General features: G+C 48.6%; 1 protein-coding gene across 3 annotated transcripts in view; it reads left to right on the forward strand.

Moving 5' to 3' along the window:
- Window positions 1-22,354, forward strand: part of ARHGAP22 (Rho GTPase activating protein 22) — a 165,806-nt gene that overhangs the window by 20,485 nt on the left and 122,967 nt on the right. For 2 of the 3 annotated variants that reach the window (XM_025880521.2, XM_025880522.2), the window contains exon 1: window positions 8,799-9,214. The exons of the other annotated variant lie outside the window; for it this stretch is intronic. In XM_025880521.2, coding sequence (XP_025736306.1) covers window positions 9,181-9,214 — 34 coding nt within the window. In that variant the 5' untranslated portion in view covers window positions 8,799-9,180. Of the gene's footprint in view, window positions 1-8,798; window positions 9,215-22,354 lie in introns of those variants that run through there. 3 annotated transcript variants of the gene reach the window in all.

The raw sequence follows: 22,354 nt of genomic DNA on the forward strand, positions 1-22,354 counted from the left end.
AGGTTTCCAAAGAGGGAGGTGAAGGGAGATTGCCCCACAATAGGAAAGGGCTAGATATTGTGCAGCCCCCAAAGAAGTTCCATTCCACCATAACAAATGAAGAAAAGAAAAGGTGTAATTTTGAGAGCAAGGGACTCTTGAGTGGTTTTGCCAACTTGGAGAGAAGAACCAGTGAAGGAGGGAGGGATTAAAGATGCAAAAGGAAGGGAAATGTCTAGAAGGAACAGAGGGAGGTTATGTGCCAGGGAGCGGGTCAGTCTGCCCAGAGGAGAGGAGCAAGGGGCAGGGCACGTTGTGCAGGGGAGGAATCCTGACCTTGGGGAAAGGTGTGAGTTGAGGGAGAAGTCATCTGGGAAACTTCCATTCTTTCCATCTGTCCCAAACCCAGCCTTTCTACAATAAGCAGGTGTTTTCACGAGGGAGAAGACTTGTTTTTCAATAAGGCAAAACTGACCAAAGTGGTGAGTCATCACTTTCTAAAATCTGACTCTTTTGGAGAGTGGAAAACATTTCAGACCTGCTTCCTTGCTGAATCCAAGTGAGGACAGGTTTTGCCATTTGAGATTGGGCAGGCGGTAGCCCCGCCACTGGGTCTCCCGCCCCTGCTTCAGGGGAAGAGTGACAGCTCCTTGGAACCTCAGTACATTGTATTTCCAAGACTCAGAAACCCACTAGTGAGGTCACATTTCCCTCTTTCCTCTCAGCCTCTGCCAAAAGCAGAAGCTCAGCAGGGGATCTTGCCTGGGCCAGGGTGTCAGGCCTGTGGGCTGGGGTTCTTCCTGCCTTCCCCTAGTGCTCTGGGGGGCCCCACAGACTCACAGCAAGGCCGTCCCACTGTCAGTTCCACACACTCTCTAATAGAAGCTTTCCCTTCTAAGAAACCCACAGTGAGACTTTGCAGCTCAATAAAATCTTTATCTGAAAGCTTCCCAATTAAATGGGGAGCTCAGACACTTGGCCAAGTAAAGATTCTTAAGTGAGTAGTATTTGCCTGAACCCAACATTTACAGAGACTTTAAAATGAGGCTTTTGAGCTCCATAGAACCCCTGTGTGGTAGCTGTCCAGAGCCCCCTTTGAGAAAGGACTCCCTGCCCAGCTGTAGGGAGTGGGATCATCTGACAGCCACTGGCTGTTAGCTCTTTTAGGGTCAGCTTCAGCTTTCAAGCCAACTCCATGCTTTTCTTGAGAAGGCCCCTAGCCAATGACTGCAAAAGGCAGTGGTACACAGCCTCTACCCAAAGCCAGACGCCCTATTAGGCCCTGTGCTTTGGAGCTCCCCACAGTGCTGGCAGAGATGCCATCTGGTCTGCTTGGTGCTCCAACACTCCCCCTCCCACCCCACTCCCGAACAGGTGTTAATTCCCAATAAAACTCTCGTCTCAGCATCTGCCCTAGAGAACCCAGCCAGTACACCACTCACTCATCCATTGCACACAGCAAACCCCCGACCCTGGACATCAGCTGCCTGGACGTTAGCCTGTCCAAAGTTGAAGGCAATGTGTGACCAGCGCGACAGTGGAGGTTGGAACAGAAGGCTGTGTTGTCTGAACCCGCTCAGTATCCTAGGCCACCTCTGTCCCGATATCAGGGCTGCAGAACTCTAGAAACCATGCCCGAGGCTGCAAGTCACAACCGAAGGGCTTTCCATGCAAAGCCTCCGTGTTCTGGTCTCCACCCTCTTGCTCTGGTCTGGTGTGTCTGGGTGGTTTTGCAATACCCGATCCTGGATTCTGCATCGTTGTCCTTCTGACTCTCTGGCCAGAAGCCTGGGACACCAAAGACGCAAAAAGTAGGAATCCAGGGCTCTAGACCCATTCTGGAGGCCTGGGCTACGTATGGAGGCTGTGCTGTACACTGAAGTGTGTGCACGAGACTGAAATGAGAAGCCAAGGTAGGCATCTGAAGGAGGCATTGGGCCAACGGCAAAGACAGATATTAGGCCTAAGGCCACAGGACTGTGGCACAGTGGGCAGGAAGAGAGGCCCTGCTCTCTGGGACGGAACAGCTTACAGCACCCAAGTGCCCGCAGGCAAAACCAAGGACATGCTCAGAGTACCAGCAAGGCAAGACCACCAAAGTGGCAGAAAAGTTCACCTTTGATGAATCACACACAATCGTGCAATTAAAAACTCTAGAAAGAACACTTTAAATTCAGTATATTCTTAAGTTTTGTTTATAGTTTATATTTAAGTTATGGGTTATAATATTTAAATTATGGGTTGATTATGGGTAATAATTATGGGTAATTTAAATTTTATATATTTAAATTATGGGTCAGGTCTTCATCAGCCCTGGCAAGAGGCCTTTTAGAAGGTTCCTGTGGCCTCAGGCATGGGAGATCGTAAAGGTGCTGGACTCTAACCATGGACACCAAGCAGGGAGGGGACACTGAAATAGGGTCCAAAAGGAGGCATCGAAGTCTGGTAAGCAAAGAAGGGCAGGCGGAGGGTGTGTGTGGTGGAAAGGTCAGCTGGAGTCATGAAGAGGACCAAGTAGGTGATGGCTCTCCCTCTCATAGCCATCTGAGTTGTTTCCAGGTTGACAGTGGGTCTTGGCCTCACTCAGTCATTCAGGGGCTCAGACTGCAGGGCCTCTGCCTCCTCCTCCTTCCAGGTGGCCCCAGAAAATGGAGACAAGCCTGGAGGAGTTGGAGGGAAGAGTCCTGTGGTCCAGGCCTAGAAACAGTTGTATCATGTCTGCTCAGAAACAATAGCCAGGACACAGTCACACGGAACTGTAAGGAGCCTGGGAAATGTAGGGCATCCGGGCATGCCTAGGAGGGAGGGGAGAACCGGTCTGGTGCAGAACTAGCCTCCTCTGCCCACAGCAAGGAGTCAACAGTAGTGGGGCACACAGGGTCGACAGGGTAGGGAATGGCCAGAGGTGGGCTGGCAAACACCTCACAACTGGCTCTCTGGAAGGAAAAAAAATTTAAGTCTGGTTTGATAGCATGTGCTAATTTTCTTGGTGTAAATACTCCCACCACCATCCATTTCAAACTACCAGCATGATCACTGAACTAGGCACTGCCAAGAGATGTGTGATTACAGCCCAATAAACAGATGAATTAGGGTTCTTGAGAGAAATGGAACCAACAGGAGAGAGCTAAATATCTCTCAAGAGTGTAATAAGAATATATACATATTTATGTATACATACATACTGTATGTTATTGAGGCTGAAAAGTCCCAAGACCTACAGTTGGCAAGCTGGACACTAAGGAGGGTCAGTGTAGTTCTAGTTCAAAGGCCAGCAGGCTCAAGACCCAGGAAGAGCCAATTTTCAGTTCTAGTCCAAAGGCAGGGGAAAAAAAACCAATGTAGTCAGGCAGGAGAATTCCTTTCTATGCATGGGAAGGTGAGCCTTTTTGTTCTTCTCAGGCCCCCCAACTGATTGGGTACGGCCCACCCACATCAGGAAGGGCAGCATGCTTTATTCAATCTACTGATTCAAATGCCAATTTCATCCAGAAACACCTTCACACACACACTGAGAATAATGCTTGACCAAATGTCTGGCTGGGTGCCCCTGTGACCCAGTCGAGATGACATACAAAATCAACCCTCACAATAGTGTTTTCACCATGCAGATAGAAGAGGTGCAAATAACCTTAGGAATGTAGATAATACTGGGGTACCTGAGTGATCGATGGTTAAATGTCTGCGTTCGGCTCAGGTCATGATCCCAGGGTCCTGGGATTGAGCCCCGCATCGGGCTCCTGGGTCAGCAGGGAGCCTGCTTCTCCCTCTCCCTCTGCCTCTCTCCCTGCTCATGCTCTCTCTCTCTCTCTATCTCTGTGTCTCAAATGAATTAAAAAAAAAATCTTTAAAAAAAAAGAATGTAGATAATACTAAAATGTAGTAAAATAATTAGGAAGTGATGTGTGTTAGGTATATTTGTTTAATCTGATTTATTTCACTGTAAGTTTATAAAATGTAATCTCCAATAATGCCTGTGTTAAAGTTGCAAAATGCCTGAAAACTTAGCAATCAGCTCTCATTGGCATTTGTTCTGGCCAGCTGTTCCAGCACACCACTGGGATGGACAGGAGTGACATGCAAGAGAGCTGGAGCCTCAGCCTCCTGGCAACAGGGACAGAGAGCAGTCGAAGCAAGAAGTCAGGGGACACTGGTCCTGGTGAGCACTGCACAGGCATCTCAGACCCAGGGTAGCAGTGTTTTCTCCCTCTGCCTCCAGAAGAGCACGCTCTGTCCTCTCTGAGGTTCTAGAATAGGGAAGCAAGTTTCTGCTATCTAGATGACATCTTGGCAAAAAACAGAGAAAGGCTCACCCTCCTGGCAGCAGACCCCTCCAACAGAGCTAGAACACACAGCTTTTCCAGCAGAGCCCAAACCCAGCCCTACTCCCCTGTCTATTGGACACCTTTGTATGGTGAACAGGCTATACAACCGTACCTGTAGCTCCGTGTGGAATGGAGCAGTCTCCCACTGAGACTTGGGAGAGGGGCCCCTTTCTGCTTTCTGACTGGGAGACTGATTTACAAAATGTGTCCCTTTCTGAGAAGACTCCCTTGGGGTGACAGCAGGTAGAGACTACCTCTGGTGTCCCCACGCTCAATGTTATGCAATTATCTTCTTTTTTTAAATTTTATTTTATTATGTTATGTTAATCACCATCCATTACATCATTAGTTTTTGATGTAGTGTTCCATGATTCATTGTTTGCATATAACATCCGGTGCTCCATGCAATACGTGCCCTCTTTAATACCCATCACCAGGCTAACCCATCCCCCCACCCCCCCTCCCCTCTAGCACCCTCAGTTTGTTTCTCAGAGTCCATAGTCTCTCATGGTTCGTCTCCCCCTTCGATTTCCTCCCCTTCATTTCCCCCTTCCTTCTCCTAAAGTCCTCCATGTTAATCCTTATGTTCCACAAATAAGGGAAACCATATGATAATTGACTTTCTCTGCTTGATTTATTTCACTTAGCATAATCTCCTCCAGTCCCAACCATGTTGGTGTAAAAGTTGGGTGTTCATCCTTTCTGATGGCTGAGTAATATTCCATTGTACATATGGACCACATCTTCTTTATCCATTCACCTGTTGAAGGGCATCTTGGCTCTTTCCACAGTTTGGCTATTGCGGACATTGCTGCTATGAACATTGGGGTGCACATGGCCCTTCTTTTCACTACATCTGTGTCTTTGGGGTAAATACCCAGGAGTGCAATTGGTGGGTCATAGGGTAGCTCTATTTTTAATTTTTTGAGGAACCTCCACAGTTTTCCAAAGTGGCTGTACCAATTTGCATTCCCGTCAACAGTGTAAGAGGGTTCCCCTTTCTCCACGTCCTCGCCAACATTTGTTGTTTCTTGCCTTGTCAATGTTATGCAATCATCTTCGAAAGTAGTGGTTCTCACCCCTGGCCACATGCTGGATCATGGGAGGAGCTTTTACAACTCCCAATGACCAGTGCACATGCCAGACTAAACAGGACCCAGTGGCAGACGGGACACAGAAATGAGTTTTCAAAGCTCCCCAACATGCAGCCAAGGTTGAGAGCCACTGACCTGAAGCCGTGCTGGAGCTGGCCAGTGACGTTGGTGGGTAACCACCTGACCGAGAGGTGTGCCTTCCAGCAGCTGCCTTTGGAGAGTTCTGCCCTCCCAACCCTCCTACTCACCCTTCAGCGCCTGGCCAAGTCTGGCCCACAGCAGCCTCAGAAAATGTCAGGCAGGAAACTGGGGGAGACCCAGGACCACTGCTGGGGGAGCAGTGCGGGGTTGACAGGGGCAGGGCCGTGGGGAGAGGACCGCCTCTCTGCTTCTAGTTCTGCAGGAGGCCTGTATCTTCCCTTTGTAAACTTCAGGAAGGAGGGGGCGCTAATGTCCCTTCCAGCTGGACCCCATGGATCCCCTCATCCAGAGAAGTCCAGGGAACATGGTCTGAGGGCAGGGAAAAGGAAGAGCTATGTTGCCCGCACCACCCCCCCACCCCCATCCTCCATCGTTCTCGGGTGCAGAGTCCAGACTAGCTCTTACCCTGTTCCCAGCTTTACTTCTGGGTTTGAGCCCAGAGCCTCCGTGGTTTTGTCCGAGTCCAACACTGATCCCGGGAAAAGCAGGCGGGTGAGAGCAGCGACTTAATGTCATTGGGGGAAACAGCTGCACAGGAAAATCAACCGGGGGTGGTTTCTTAACCAAAACAAGTATGAGTGGACCCAAACTAAGTCTTCAGGGCATTTTCCTCTCTCTGGCTTGGAGGACGTGGTCCAGGCTGCATTACTCACAGGGCTTCAGGATTGCTCAAGACATTGTCACTGGCCACGGGACCTCATCCTGTGACCCTGATGTCAACATGAGACTTTCCAGATCTGTATCCTCCCCACTCCTCCCGGGTAGCCTGTGTCCCAGACTGACCCGACCTCTACCTGGCCAGAAAAGAAAAGAAGAGCAATTCTGTCATTCAGTGGTGTTTCTTGGATCTGTCCCTCAAGCCAGTATTCCTCCCAGGGCTCGTGGCCTGAGTCCAGCCCTGAGGCTCAGGACTGGGAGTGCAGGAGGGGTGTTGGGCAGTCTGTGAGACACACAGCTAAGAGCCCTGGGGAAGTACTTAATGGCCCCTTCTGGTGGTAGAATCAGGAGAGGTTCGCAGGGACTTGCTCAGAATAATTGGGCTTGCATAACTGAAACTGTGGGAAAGGACACTCCCGAGAGAGGGAACCATGGGTGCAAAGGCACGGGGGCACACAGGGGCTGCACGTGCACGTGGCCGTGTGTAGCTGCAGCAAGAGATAGGTCACGGATGAAGGCATGGACCGGACCATGAAAGGCCTTGAGTATTATCTCAAAATACTGATTCCTCTCTTCTGAGGAGTGGCTGAGGGCCAGAACAGGTGACTGGATGCTGAGTAAGACAGCTTTGTCTCCATGAACTCTGCTTTCTCCCTGCCCCCTGGCCGTTGGACCCCCACATCCTGGTGAGTCCTTGACCTCTCCAATTCTCCCCTCCTCTCTGTAGGCCAGACCCTGCCCTCTCTAGCATGGATTGCTGCCGGGGCTAGACCCCTAGCCTCCAGAACTTCTGGACATCCAGCCACCAGAGTTGATTGCACATTAATACTTCATTCGGGGATCAATGGACATGGGGGCACTCTGAGGATCAGGGAGGGAGCATGGCCATTCAAACAGAGAGGTCATCTTTCACATCCCTCATCTTCAACTAAGAGGACCACACAGCACTCAGACGCAGAAAGACCCAGCCCCAGGTACAAATGCCTAACACAGCACACGGGGTCATTTCAAGTGCACAAAAGCTGGTCCTCACCATCCAGCAAGTTCATTGAGGACTCTCAAGCCAAAAACTGCTCACATGAAATAAGTCAATCAGAGAAAGACATGTATCACATGACCTCACTGATATGAGGAATTCTTAATCTTAGGAAACAAACTGAGTGTTACTGGAGTGGTTGGGGGCGGAAGGGATGGGATGGCTGGGTGATAGACATTGGGGAGGGTATGTGCTACGGTGAGCGCTGTGAATTGTGCAAGACTGTTGAATCACAGATCTGTACTTCTGAAACAAATAACGCAACATATTTTAAGAAAAAAGGAAAAGAAGAAGATAACAGGAGAGGAAGAAAAGGGGAGTATGTCAGAGGGGGAGACGAACCATGAGAGATGATGGACTCTGAAAAACAAACTGAGGGTTCTAGAGGGTAGGGGGGTGGGGGGATGGGTTAGCCTGGTGATGGGTATTGAGGAGGGCACGTTTTGCATGGTGCACTGGGTGTTATGAACAAACAATGAATCATGGAACACTGCATCAAAAACTAATGATGTAATATATGGTGATTAACATAACAATAAAAAAATTAAAAAAAAAAAAACTGCTCACATGAAGTGGTTGGAATTTGGGGATTTAGAGAGACCTGGCATCACAGAAGATCATCAGCTGTAGACACACTGCCCCGGGGTTCAGATTCCGGTCCTGACAGTATTGTGTGACTTTGGGCAAGTTATTTAACATTTCTGTGCCTTATTTTCTTTATCTGAAAAGCCATGACAATAGCACCTGCCTCAGAGAATTTGAGAATTAAATGAGATACGGAATATAAAGTACCAGCCTTAATGCCGGGCATGTAGTAGGCACCTAATAAATGATAGCTATTACTGTGATTGCATTTCTTGGGCAGTTTTTAGGCTCTTGAGGCTGAGCTCTCCAAAAGCCCCACTATTCATTCTTTAGAGTTATGTTAGTATTAAACGGAAGCATGACAATTAGCAGATTCACTACTCAGTGAACAGTTTTTGAGACCCTACCGCGTGAGGGGCCCTAAACTAAGTGCTTCACGTGCATTCTGATTGCTGTCACCTTATTAAGGCTGCGGAAACATCCCTAAGGGGCATCCCTCCACTTGCTGGGCCCATCCCTGGAGAGGATCCAAACACCGGCCAGGCTGCAGCTCTGTAAGACACACCTGTCTTTCACAGTTGAACTGTGAGCTCGGAAACCGCCTCCTGGACCCCCCTGGCCGGAGACATCAAACAGAGCGGGTCCCATTGGATGGGCGCTGGAGGGGGCCTTGGCCGGGAGGGGTCTCCCCTTTCTCCCCAAGAGCGCTCTCCGGGGGGGGTGGGTGGCTGGGAGTGCTTCGCACGACAGGAGGGCGGCGGCGGCGCGGATTTCCAGCGGCCTCTCTTTGCCGGCGGCGCGCCGGACTGGCCCTCCCCGCGCAGTGGGCGCAGTGGGCGGATCCGCTCGGGAGCCGGGAGCCATCCGACCCGCCCGCGCGGCTGGGCCCGGGCTGCACCGCCCTCCTCGCGGACCCGCCCGCCCGCCGGAGGGGAGCAGAGCCCCATGCGCTCGAGGCTCCGGGATGAGTAGTGCCGCGTGCGCCCCGGGGCAGAGGGACAGCCAGGCCGCCCCGCCCTGGCCCAGTGATTGATCAGCAGCCCTTACCGAGCCTTTTACTGGTTCGCTTGGATGGGAATTAATTCTGGGATGGATAAATAATGCCTTGAGGTTGGTGTAGTCCAAGGCAAGTCGTCGGTCGGAAGCAAGGAGAGGGAGCCCGAGGGAGCCTCGCCCGCCCGTAAAGCCAGCAGCCATGGGGGCCCGAGACGGGCAGGAGGGGCAGTTGGGCCAGAGGAAGAGAAAAGGGAAGTGGATGACAGCATGATCGGCACAAGGACTCTGGACTGGCGGCTTCTGGAATATGCTGAGCCCAAAGATCAGGCAAGCCAGGAGGGGTAAGTCCAACTTCCTGAGGCGGGTCTGGGCACAGTGTGTGTCTCTTGGCTAACACGTGCAGACACTTAGCCTGCAGGCACTTAGCCGCCTGCTGCACTGGGAGTCAGATGAGGTAGGCATTCCAGACGCATCCTCCTGATTGACATGCCTGCCTAGTGAGGCTCCTGGGGCCTGTGGGAATCAGACCTGAGACGCAAAAAGGCAATGGCCATTTCAGTGCTGTAGCCAGCGTGCAACCCTCACCCCATCGTCTGTGTTTTGCTGAGTTCCTGAGTTGCGCAAAGTGACCAGGTGACAACTTGGGGGAAACTTTGTTTCTTTACTAAAAAGGAAGTGCTTAACGCTCATGATTTGCCCCAGCAGCCAAGACACAAGTGGCCCTCACTAGGGAGGGCCGTGTCCTGGCTTCCGGAGACGGCCAGGTCCAAGGGAGAGTCCTCACTCCTGTGGCCTGGGACGGTGCTCAGTAGAGCCTGCAGGAACTGCCAGGGCTGGGCTGCAGGAAGCAATTCAATTCCTCAGGCAGGCGCTCCCTGGGAGGAGAACTCCCCAGAAGCCGCACAGCCTGGACATAAGAGTGCTGAGGGCACAGACCTAGAGATAAGTCAGAGATGGGAGTCTGGAGAACCTTGCAGGATGATCTTGCGGGACTGGGCTAGTGCCCCAGCCGGCCTGTGTCCCTGCAGAGTGGCCTGGAGACTCAGGACAAGTCCCTGGACTAGGGACAGCATCCAACTTATTGGCCAGTGTCATTTTAGTTAAGAACATCTGTCTTTTAAGAGAATAGAAAGTGTCTTTTCAGGTGGCCAGTGTTTACGGAGGGCTGAGCTTCCCTTTGAGCAGTGAGTTATGAGGACAGGTGGTTTGGGGGTGGGTGGGACATCTGCCTGCAGAGGTTGGAAACAGCATGTCTTGCCCAGTGTGCGTGTGACAGGGACCCTCCAGCCTCCTGTTAGCTCACAGGCAACCCACCCATCTCATTAGCTACTAACGGATGACTGCGGGGTGGGCTGGCCCTCCAGAGCATGGTCACGGCTGTCGGGACCCCTCTGTGGGGTGCTCCAAATGGGCAAATCACCTGTGGGCCCAAGTGGGCAAAAGCAGGCTGTGCATGGCTCTGCTGAAGGCTGGGAGTGCAATCTAGTGACCACATAAAGGGATGGGCCAGGCCATGCATGCCCTTTAAGAAAACTGAAGTCTACCCTCCCAGGCCTGTCTAATGCACTAGTCACTGGCCAGATGTGGCTCTTGAGCCCTTGACATATGGCTAGTCCCAAATTGAGAAACATATGCACTAGATTCTGTTGACTTGGCAGAAAAAAAAGAGTGTAAAATATCTTACTAATAATTATATTGAGAACAGGCTGAAATGACAGTATTTTGGATATGTTGAGTTAAATAAAATGTTATTAAATTTAACTTCACCTGTTTTTTTACTTTCTTATAAAGCAGCTACTAGAACACTGATAATTACAATTACATATGTGGCTCACATTATATGCCTGTTGCATAGTCCTCGTCTAGAAAGAAACCAGGGCTTCAGCAAAGGGGCTCTCAGGAAACCAGCCTTTGAAATCCCAAACTTCTCACAAGCGGTTGCCCTAGGTCAGTGGTTCTCAACCAGGAGTAATTTTCCGCCGCTTGCCAGGGGACGTTTGGCATTGTCTGGAGACATTTTTGGTTGTTCCAACTGAAGGGCCCTACTGGCTTCTAGTGCATAGAGAACAGGGACACCGCTAAACATCCTAAAAAGCAGAGGACAGGCCCCGCAACAAAGAATTACCTGGCCCCAAATGTCTATAGTGATAAGGTTGAGGAACAGTCTACTTAATGATATTATCTGGTTGGATATGTTAAAAGATGACATTTATGGTGTCGCTTGTCAGCTAACCACTTACCGCAACAATGTATGATCATAAACTGTGATAAGAAGCATTCTGGGAGCATATACTACAAATGTGGCATCGAGAGGAAGTAAGAGGTCCTTGAGCTGTGAGCTGGGAAATGGCAGGGACCTAACTAGGCAAAGAATGGTGGAAGGACAAGGCCACCTTGCAGGCGGGGAGCAGCATGCGCAGGTACCGTGGGAGGGGTGGGGCGCTCCGGAGCCGGAGGCTGGAGCTGGGGGCAGGGAGGGGCAGCAGGCACAGCACGGGGCTGGAGATCAGGTTGGGAACTGGCTCATGTAGGGTCAGGCTTGCAGCTTGTTAAGGAATAATTCTCCCTGGTGACATTTCTGGAGAAATACCAAAATCCTGCGTGCGTGCGTGCGTGCGTGCGTACCTTTAAGTAATTGGGCTGTGGTAGAAGTGGTAGAAAGAAGAGCTCAAATCAAAATTCATCCCCCATTGAACCTTTTAGAAGCAGGGCAGGATACATGTTATAAACAGAGCAAGTCAGAGTATGCAATCACAGCCCTTGGTATCCAGATACTGCCTTGTCCAGGCTGCTCCAGACCATCCATATTCCAGATAGACTTCCAGCCTACACCACTACGTGGATAGGCTGGGTTGCACGAAAAAGACTGGGGTTGCTTTCTGAGATAGTTAATAAAATCAGCCTCAGCCAGCTCAAAAGCCTCTGGGGTATGGCCTAAAGGCTGCTGTGCAGATAGGGGCTTCCCAGGGACCCTTCCTCAGAGCCATGTTGGCTGTTAACTCCCAGGAAGGCCCCCATCGAGGCCAGCCCTGAGGGAGTATGCAAAGGCTGCCAACACCCTGAAAGCTGTCCTCAGGTCTCCTTTCTAAGGAGGGGGAGATGTCAAGATTGAGAACCTCCCACAGAAAACCCTATTGCCACTTACCTGCATATAGAACTAGTTTGATCAACTGTCGTGCCCTGACCAAACTCAATTTCCAAGAAGTTAGAGGCAAAACAGGCAGATGTCAATATATGGACACACACACACACACACACACACACACACACACACACACACACGAAGATGATAATTCAAAAAACAGGCACCCAAACTAGCTACAAGTAGCTCAGAATAGGCCAAATTCAAATAGTATGCTTGGTTTTAAGTGCATCACACTATTCAGACTGATTTCAGGAAGTTGGTCCAGATTGGCTCAAATCAGCATACACTGGCCCTTAATACGATAAGTGTTTTTAGCTCACCATTGCTTTCTTAGGACCAGTTCAGACTCATCCTAGCTAGTCATGGCCTGTTGAAGCCAGTCCAGGCTATTTGGAGCCAGCTGCGGTTCCCTGCTCCCCCTTGGCTCAGGAGGGGGTCTCCTTCCAGAGACCCTTTCCTATCACTTTGCCCCTGCAAGCTCTTCCTCCGCTGATTCCCATTTCCACATTCCCAGAGTAGGACTAGAAGAGACAATTTACCCCTACCCTTGCCAATTTTCCCAGAAAAAAAATAAGATAAATTCACTAAAACTCCTTGAATGTGTTACGTATACAGTGGAGCAAATCACAAGTCCATGTGCTTTGTGACACTGTGAAAGTTGCAATTTCTTTTTTCAAGATAGAAAATAAAAACATAAGACAGGTGCCTTCTGTCCTGGGAATAGGAGAGGAGGAGCAGTGGAGGCTCATACCATACCCTCAGGCCCACTACCACATTCTGGGCATCCTATGCCCTCCACGCTCCCTCCTCTGCTCACAGAGCCCCTGCGAGCACCTGGTTAGAACCAGACCTGGTTCCCCATCTCTCCAGCCATAGTAAGAACAGAGCCCTGGAATACTTTACCTTGATGCAGCCCCATCTGGCTGGGATTGTTCCCCTTTCTGAAATCCCACTGTACTAGGACTTAGGTCTTCAGAGACTGGTATGTTCTGTCAGTCTTGATAGAGGCTTATTGCTCTGGCCTTGCCCTAGTCCACAAGGATGAGGGATGGGGGGCAGCCCTGTCGCTTTATCTTCCGAAGAGCTCTTGACGCGGCCTGTCTCACTTACCCTTATGCCATCACCCACCCCCAGCCATCATCATCTCTCACCTGGACTTTGGCAATAAGACCGACTCCCACCCACCCTCATCCATTCTCCATTCCAAAGCCAGAGCTACCGTTTCAAATGTAAATCCAGCCATACATTCACCTCCAGCCTCTTCCCCAACTTGGAATCCTTCAGTGGCTTCCCCATTGCTCTTAGGGTTAAAATCCAAAGTCTTACCAAGGCCCACAAGACCCCTCTTACAGTCTAGCCAGTGGCTACCCCTCCAGCCTCCTCTCCCTCTCCAGGCTCCAGCCACACTGGCCTTCTTCCTGTTCTTCAACTGTTCCATGGGCCTCCTACCGCAGGACCTTAGCACACCATTTTCCCTATCTGGAATGCCTCTCTCTCTCTCTCTCTCTCTCTCTCTCCCTCTCCCCTTCTCCCCCCTCTCCCTACACACATGCATTCCTTGACTCCTACTCACCCTCCAGCTCTCAGTTCAAGTGTCACCAGCCAGGAAAGTCCTCCCACACACCCCAGTCTAAGCTAGGTCCTCTGCTGCAAGCTCTCCTTTCTTTACAGCATTTACCTTGGATGATAGATATACACTCCCAAATGGAATTATCTGATGGGTATCTGTCACTCCACTGGACTGAATTCCAAGAGGGCAGGAACCATTTCCGGTTTTGAATATCATTATACTTCAAGGCCAGGCACCTGAAGGAACTCAATACATACATTTTGAATGAATGAATGAATGAATGGTAGGGAAAACATTAGCCTGGGAGGCTGAAGAGCCATCTCTGCCCTAACTGGTCCAGGTCCTTAGGAAAGTCAGCCCCCCGCCCTTGACTGACTTATATATTGCAAATATTTTCCCAGTGTGTTGCTTGCCTTTTACTTTTCTATTAGGGTATTTTTCCCCCCAGATGTACATCAGTTTTTAACTTTTACGTCGCTATTCTATCAATATTTTCTTTCAAAGTTTCTGCCTTTGTTTAGAATATTTCAAAAATAAGATTGATGTTGCTATTAAGGAGGCTCCTTCTTTTAGAGGAAATCATGGAACTAATGGGCCATGCTATAGCAGTTTTAGCTATCTTTCCTAGCAGGAGTATCAGTGTCTTGGAAGCCTTGATGAATGGGCAGAGCCTGGTCAGTACTTTGGGGATGGAGAGAGAATGCTCTAGAAGATGAAGTACTTTCAGCGACCTCATTGTTCTTGATTTTCCCCACAGGAAAGTAAGCCATCATATATTATGTGTCTTCCATGCTCTAGGAATTAATTCTCGTAACTACACTATGATGAGACATCAGTGCTCCCATGTTAGCAGGTGTGGAAAGAGCATCACGGGGGCCCTGCCAATAAGGGGCAGCATTCGTACTCACGTCTGTCCAATGCCAAGGCTTCTGACCTCTCTCCCTGACCCAAGGCAGGGATCCACACCAGCCAAAGACCCCTGACGGTAGCCCTGCATGTCCCCAGGAGGGCTATCCATCCTTTGAGTCTAAGATGCAGTGATGTATTTTTATTTTTATTTAATTTTAAGTTTAAAAAAATTTTTTAAACCAACATGCAGTGTTATATTAGTTTCAGGTGTACGATATAGTGATTCAACAATTCTATATGTTACTCAGTGCTCATTGCGTAAGTGTCCTCTTAACCCCCTTCACCTGTTTCACTCATCTCCCTTCCCACCTCCCCTCTGGCAACCACCAGTTTGTTCTCTCTAGTTAACAGTCTGGTTTTTTGTTTGTCTCTTTTTTCTGTGTTCATTTGTTTTGTTTTTTAAGTTCCATGTATGAATAAAATCATGGCATTTGTCTTTCTCTGACTGACTTATTTTACTTAACGTTATACCCTCTAGATCCATCCATGTTGTTGCAAATGGCAAGACTCCATTCTTTTTTATGGCTGAGTAATATTCCATTGTATATATATCACATCTTCTTTATCCGTTCATCTATTCATGGACACTTGGGTTGCTTGCATATCTTGCCCTTGTGAATAATCTGCAATAAGCATAGGGGTGCACATATCTTTTCAAATAGTATTTTTACTTTCTTTGGATAAATTCCCAGTAGTAGAATTACTGGATCATATGGTAACTCTATTTTTATTTTTTTGAGGAAACTCCATACTGTTTTCCACAGTGGCTACACCGGTTTGCATTTCCACCAACAGTGCACGAGGGTTCTTTTTTCTCCACATCCTCTCCAACACTTGCTTCTTGTGTTTTTTATTTTATCCATTCTGACAGGTGTGAGGTGATAGCACATTGTGGTTTTGATTTGCATTTCACTGATGATCAGTGATGTTGAGCACCTTTTCATGTGTCTGTTGGCCATCTGTATGTCTTCTTTGAAAAAATATTCATGTCTTCTGCACATTTTTAATTAGATTATTTGCTTTTTTTTGGTGTTGTGGTGATATTTTTAAGAAGATGCCCACTGAATATGAACACATGGAGATCAAATTTAGACAACTGTTGGAATATTTAAGGTTGAATTATTAATATGTAGTAGAAAACTAAGCAAATGAAAAAAATAAGACAATTATGAACTCGAGGGAAAGCAAAAGTGATGCATGAAAGGAAAAATTATTATAGTATACTACATAGCTCAATTGGGACTAGCAATTACATAGTGCAAATTAATAATGCAAATTTGGCATGTTGAGCAAATCTAAATTACAGTATAACTATGTTGAGAGGATGGAGTGGGTGCTTATGTGTGGTGGGGCCAGGGGAGTGAGGGAAATAAAATCCTCACTTTCCATAGTGACAAGTCAACAAATAATACTGAAAAGAGAAAAATCAAGAAGTGATTTGGCATAAAAACAAACACATAGGTCAATGGAACAGGATAGAGAGCCCAGAAATAAACCCAAGCGTATACGGCCAATTAATTTATGATGAAGGAGCCAAGAACAGATGATTGGGAAAGGCTAGTCTCTTCAATAAACGGTGTTGGGAAAACTGGACAGTCACATGCAAAAGAACAAAACTGGACCATTACCTTATACCATACAGAAAAATCAACTCAAAATGGATTAAAGACTAAGTAAGACCTAAAACCATAAAACTCCTAGAAGAAAACATGGGTGGCAAGCTCCTTGACATTGGTTTTGGTGATGAGTTTTTTTAATTTGATGCCAAAAGCAAAGGCAACAAAACACAAAAACAAAAATAAATGCAGGACCACACCAAACATAAAAGCTTCTGCACAGCAAAAGAAACATCAACAAAATGAAAATGGGAAAAACTATTTGAAAATCATATATCTGATAAAAGCTCAATATCTAAAATATATAAAGAACTCATACAACTTAATAGAAAAAAAATAAAATCCAAACAATTCTATTTAAAAATGGGCAGAGGAACTAAATATAGACATTTTTAAGACATACAGTCACCAACAAGTACATGAAAAGGTGTTCAACATAACTAATGTCAGGGAAATACAGATCAAAACCACAAGAGATACCACCTCATAACCTGTTAGAATGGCTATCGTAAAATAAACAAAAAAGCCCAAGAGATAACAAGGATGTGTTGTCTCCAGTGAGGTTGTGGGGAAGAGGGAACCCTGGCATACTGTTGTTGGGAATGTAAATTAGTACAGCCACTATGGGAAACAGTATGGAGGATCCTCCAAAAATTAAATATAGAACTACCATAGGGTCCAGCAACCCCACTTATGAGCCTATATCCAAAGGAAATGAAAACAGGATATCAGAGGGATCTCTGCCCTCCTATGTTCATTGCAACACTAGTCACACTGGCCAAGACATGGAAACAACCTAAGTGTCCATCAAAGGATTAATGGACAAAGAAGATGTGGTGTACAGATAGGTACAGTGGACTGTTATTCAGCCATGAGAAAGAAATCCTGCCATTTGTGACAGCATGGATTGATCTTGAGAGCATTGTGCTAAGTGAAGCCAGAGAGAGAAAGACAAATACTGCTGTGTGGTATCACTTATAAGTGGAAACCAAAAAAGGCACTCACAGAAACGGAGAGTAGAAAAGTGGTTGCCAGGGACTGGGGGGTCGGGGGTGGAGGGCCGAGTAGGGAGAGTTTAGTAAAAGGGCATAAACTTTCAACTACAAGACCAACAAAGTCTGAGGATCTGATGTAAGACACAGTGACATAGTCGGTGACACTGTATCGTGTAATTGAAATTTGCCAGCAGAGTAGAAGTGCTATGTACTCCTCCGCACAAAAAAGATAAAATATGTGATGTGATGGATGTATTCGTTAACTAGATGCGGGGGATCAAAGGGGAAAATGGTAGTAAATGAATACTGTTAGAAGTGCGGAGGTAAATACCAAAAGGATCAAATGAAAAAGGATGAAAGTGACTGCCTCTGGGGGTTGGGGAATGGAAGGTGGTGGAAGAGCAGGAGGATGCCGGGTTTCACACCAAGGCTTGTAGGACTACCAGAGATGTGGTTGAGGAGTGATAGCCCTGAGATCAGGTAACCTCATACCAGTTCAAACTGAGGGATTGCTCTGAAGGGATGACCGTGAGGTTCACAGACCTCTGATTGCTTGGTTCTGAATAGGGCGGCCTTCCAGGATATGCCCATGGTGACTCCAGGTCGCCCCCCGCCCAGGCTTGTCCACTGACGTCTCCCTAAGGCAGAACACCTCCATGGCCCTGAGAGTGGGATAGCTTAGGGACAGTAGCCTACTTAAGTGACACAGTATCTGGCTTTGCCTGAGACTCAGAGAGAGGTTCGAGGGCTAGGAGAGGGGCCAGGGAGTGGTCTAGGAGAACAGTTTCTAGAGAGTGGAACCAGGGTCTGGGCCAGAGGCCAGGTAGGGACTAGAGGCCTCCCAGACAGCAGCTTCTGGTGCAGAAGGAAGGCCAGGATAGACTCACCCAGTGGTCTCCTTATTCCAGGCCCGGCCCTGGCACTACTGCTCAGGGCTGTCACCTTCCCCGAGGGTTCAAGTGCCCAAGCCTAGACGTTCTCTACCACTGGCTGGGCCTTCTACCCCTGCACAGAAGACTGAGCTTTCTCCGATCTCTCCTTCCAGAAGTTCGTTCAGAAATGAAATGAAGTTGCAGAAGCCCTCAGATGAACCTAAGTCTAGGACCAGCCCCAAGGACCTGGTCAGAGGAAATAAAATTCCCAATTTGAGGATCTTTGGACGACAGTGGCCTCAAAGTACATTGCCGCCTGATTTTTTTTAAATACTATTTATTCTAGGATTTTCATGACTCATTTCCAGTATTTTCCTCATTTTTAAAATTGAAGCATAATTTACATACAGTAAAATGTGCAGATCTTAAGTGTATAGCTCTGACCACCACCCAGGTCAAGATACAGAGCCTTTCCTTTAACCCCAGAAAGTTCCCTCCTCTTTTCCCCATCCCTCCTCGCTCTCCTCACAGCCAGACAGACAGACACTCTTCTGATCTCTGTCACCATGAATAGAAATCATGGTATAGTGGTTTTGCCTATCCTTAAACTTCATATAAATGGAATCGTAGAATATGACTCTCTCATTACTAACACATCAAAGGCCCTAGAGAGCCTTTGCACTTTTCTTCTCTAGGGAAGGAAGGAAGGAAAGTCAGAAAATGTCTGCTGAGCATTCAGCATGTGCCTTATACCAGCCCTATGAGTCAAGGGAGAAAATGGAAGCAAGATAATTTAAGTAAAATGCTCAGAATCACACAACTAGTAAGATCAAAAGCAGCTTAACCACAGGACTCTGAGGCTCAAGAAACTTCCTTCCCCCAACATAGGCCTGTCCAGAGGTGAGGGCTGAATGGTGTCACTGAGCAGCTTGGGCCCCAGCCATGCCAAGCTATCTGATCCCTGGGAAGCACCCGTTTCCATGGTATTCACTGTGCATCACCTAGTGCGGGGACAAAAACAGAAGACGGGGTCATGCCACCCACTTTGTCCTGGTGTGTCTCAGATTTGTTCAGCTGAAAAGGCACCCTGGCTGAGCATTAGTCTAGAAAAAAGGGAAGGACTCCGGCTTCGATAGGAAGAGGAGAGTGGGTATCCTGTGGAAGTGCCCTCACGAGTTGGTGCAGCAGGGCTGGCCATGGGTACAAAGGTGTGTGGTGGGTCCAGGCGGGTCTGGCCCCCTCCACGCCTGCTGATGCTGAGGAATCCCAGCCTTGGCTGCTATTTTATTTCAACTTGCCATATTTCTGACAAAATTAGCCATCTGGAATACTGCAGACGCAGACACCTTCACCTCCCTTGCTTGCATTAGGAGTCACACATAGATTGCTGACCAAATATTCAATAAGAGCGATAACCATAGCTCACATCTATTGACCTCGTGTAACCATACTTTAGAACAAGCGCAACTCACAAAGCAACTTTCTTCGTGCCTGCCACTGTACCGGGGGGCCAGGCCTGCCCCTGCCCCTGCCCAGCTAAGGCCCCGTGACAACTCTGGCCACTCTTGGGTGATGATTTGCCCTAGAGTCACTTTCGTTTGCAAAATGCAAGACCACTTCAATGTTTCCACGTCCATCCCAGGGCTGCAGAGCTGATTTTCGCCCACCTCTTTGAAAGTGTGCTTCTTGGTCTGGCCCTCATTTAGAAGGTCACATCTCTCGAGTCTCCGTGCCCTGTTGGAGTCTCCATTTCTATGTCCTATGACAACTACCCTGTGTGGAATCTCCTTTCATCTTCAAAAGACCCCTAGTGAGAGGCCACTGTTGACCCATTTTTCAGATGAGGAAACTGAGTCCCAGAGAGCTAAAAGAACTCGCAGGCAGGAAGAGTACGGGCCAGGAGTGGCAGTGCTGGGGTTCAAAACCCAAAGGCTCTTGAACGCCATTGTGCACTTCCTTATTTATGCAGTAGGGCCCTCTGCGGGCAGCAGGAAAGAAAGCCTTCTCGGGCAGAGAAAGCCTCATGAGTCAAGACCAGAGGCGCAGGCCCTGGGCAAGCTGTGGGCCCTGGGTATGGCGGCAATGCTGAAAGGCAGGGGGAAAATGGTGATGTAGCCCGGGGAAGAGACCCGTCCCACATCCAGGTAGGGCTTTAAACAAGGGAGTGTCGTGGCTGGATGGAGCGTCAGACACTGATGCTCACGGCAGGGTGGGCAGTGTGTCTGCAGGGAGTGGCTGAGAACAGGGAGAGAGCCACTGTCCAGTAAATGCTCTGGGAGCAATGGCGTTTCCCACCTGGGAGGGGGTGAGGGGACAGCGGGGCTGTTGTGCAGAGCCCATCTACTCAGAGCACTCAGCTGCTACCAGCTAGGTTCCCCTGCTTCTGGACACTGTTCCAACCCCCAGAGTGTGTCCTGGAGAGATGCACTGTGAACCCAAGCCTCCTTTCCCCTGCCTCTCCTCCCAGATCCCAGCTGATAGGAAAACTGAGGTCTTCACCCTTAGAAGATGCCCAAAGTTCGTAACACCAGCACTCTTAGGACACAGGACACCACCAGATGCTGGGCCAGAGGGGCTCCAGGCTGGACTTCTGGCCCAGAGAACTAAGAGAGCTGGCCACGCTCTTACTGTTTGAAGGTGGGAATAAATGATTTATTTGCAAGACAGGCCTGAATTGGCTTAGGTAAGCCTGGGCCAGAAGACTGCCTTGAGCTCCCCCACCAAGACAGCCAGGGACATGCCCTGACTCTGCTGAAATCATCAACAGCCTCAATGATTACTTAACCAAGGGTAGAGAATATATTGATCTAAGCTAATGGCTTGTAGGCAGACAGAAATGAAATTTATAATCGATACTGAATTACATTGACTCCACCGATCCCAGGCTCCTGGTGAATGGCCTGCTGATCTTAACAGAACTGGAGGTATCGAGGCTGGGGCCAGGTGCTCTGGTGCAGAGAGAGGAGAGAGGCTTCCAAGGCGCTCAGCCAGCGGTAATAAAAAAAAAACAGTACTGACCACCAATCACTCAGCGCCTCTCCCTTTCCAGAGCACTTTCAAAATACCCTTCATTTCATCCTCACCAAAGTCTGAGAGGTAGATAGGATTTGTATTTTGCTCCGATTTTATATGGAAATCTGGGACTGCAAGAGGCCAACAGACCTCAGACCTCCAAATTCTATACCCCTTCTGTGACCTCACATAGCCTCTCCAGACCAACCGTCAAACCAGGAAAAGTAGGAAAACGACAGTTCGGCTCTGAGCTTTGTCTCCTTGCTTATCACTTCTCCGATTATGGGAATGGAATCAATGATCTCATGCCCTTTAACTTTATAATTGGATGAAAACAGGCCGAGGGTAGGAGAAATCCTGTTGGCAGATTTCTTCTAAACCAAGAAGATCATCTAGAGAAACACAAGGTCTCTTGGATTTGATCTTCCCCATCTTCTTTGAACTTGAGGATTCCTGTCTCATGTTCGTTCATTCACTCAGCAAGCATTTATTGAGAAGCTCAATGCTATAGTGTGGGGATCCAGGCCCAGGGAGGGCACCTTCCCTGGCCATAAGAAGCTCACAAATCAATATGGTGCAGAGATATCTGGCCAGATGTGTGTGCCAGTCATGACGGCAGCATAATGGATGGAAGTCGACCCCTCTGCTTTGAGAAGCTTCTAGAGGAATCTTCACGTGGTAGGAAACAGCTACACTGATGCCTCAAGAGTGAGTCAGGACTCATCAAGCCAGCAAGTACTGAAATGCAGAGATGTGGCATCAAATGACCTATGTGGGGACCAGTCATTGGCTTGGAAAGAGTGAGGTATGTGGTGTGAGAGGGAGGTGAAGCTGGGGATCTGGCAGAGCCCTGGCTCACAGAGGCCTTCTCCTCATCTCCACTTCATACCCATGTCAGTGATGGCTAAGGCACGGCCTCTTCAAAGGAGACGCAGCAGGAGCGACATCACTGTGTTGGTGGTTGGAGGTCCAGCTTGTAGATAGAAATGGATGGAGGTCCATCAGGCTTGTCTTTCTCAGAGGAAGAGTTTTTTCATTAGTCTTGAGTAGGAGGCGTTAGAGTATAGTCTGTTCTAGGGGAGAGATGTGGGTCCTGTGAGAGTCAGTGTTAAGAGCTGGGGAGCCAGAGTTCCCAGGTCGGACCTCATGCTCTCTCATCCTGCATGGCTTCCTGTGCCCCCTGCTGGCCACACCCCTTCTTCTCCCGGCCTTTTATAGTGCAGGGGATGAAAAATTTTTCCTCTACCCTCTTAAGTTCTGAATCTGGGACCTGCTAATTAAACTGACAGAAGACCCAGTAACAGGAGGAAAGACAGTTAAACCCCAGGGGCAGTACATTGTGGGATGGTGATTAGGAAGTGT

Source organism: Callorhinus ursinus, unplaced genomic scaffold, assembly GCF_003265705.2.
Source record: "Callorhinus ursinus isolate GAN/ISIS: 27379988/994484 unplaced genomic scaffold, GSC_fseal_2.0 scaffold20, whole genome shotgun sequence".
NCBI lineage: Eukaryota > Metazoa > Chordata > Mammalia > Carnivora > Otariidae > Callorhinus > Callorhinus ursinus.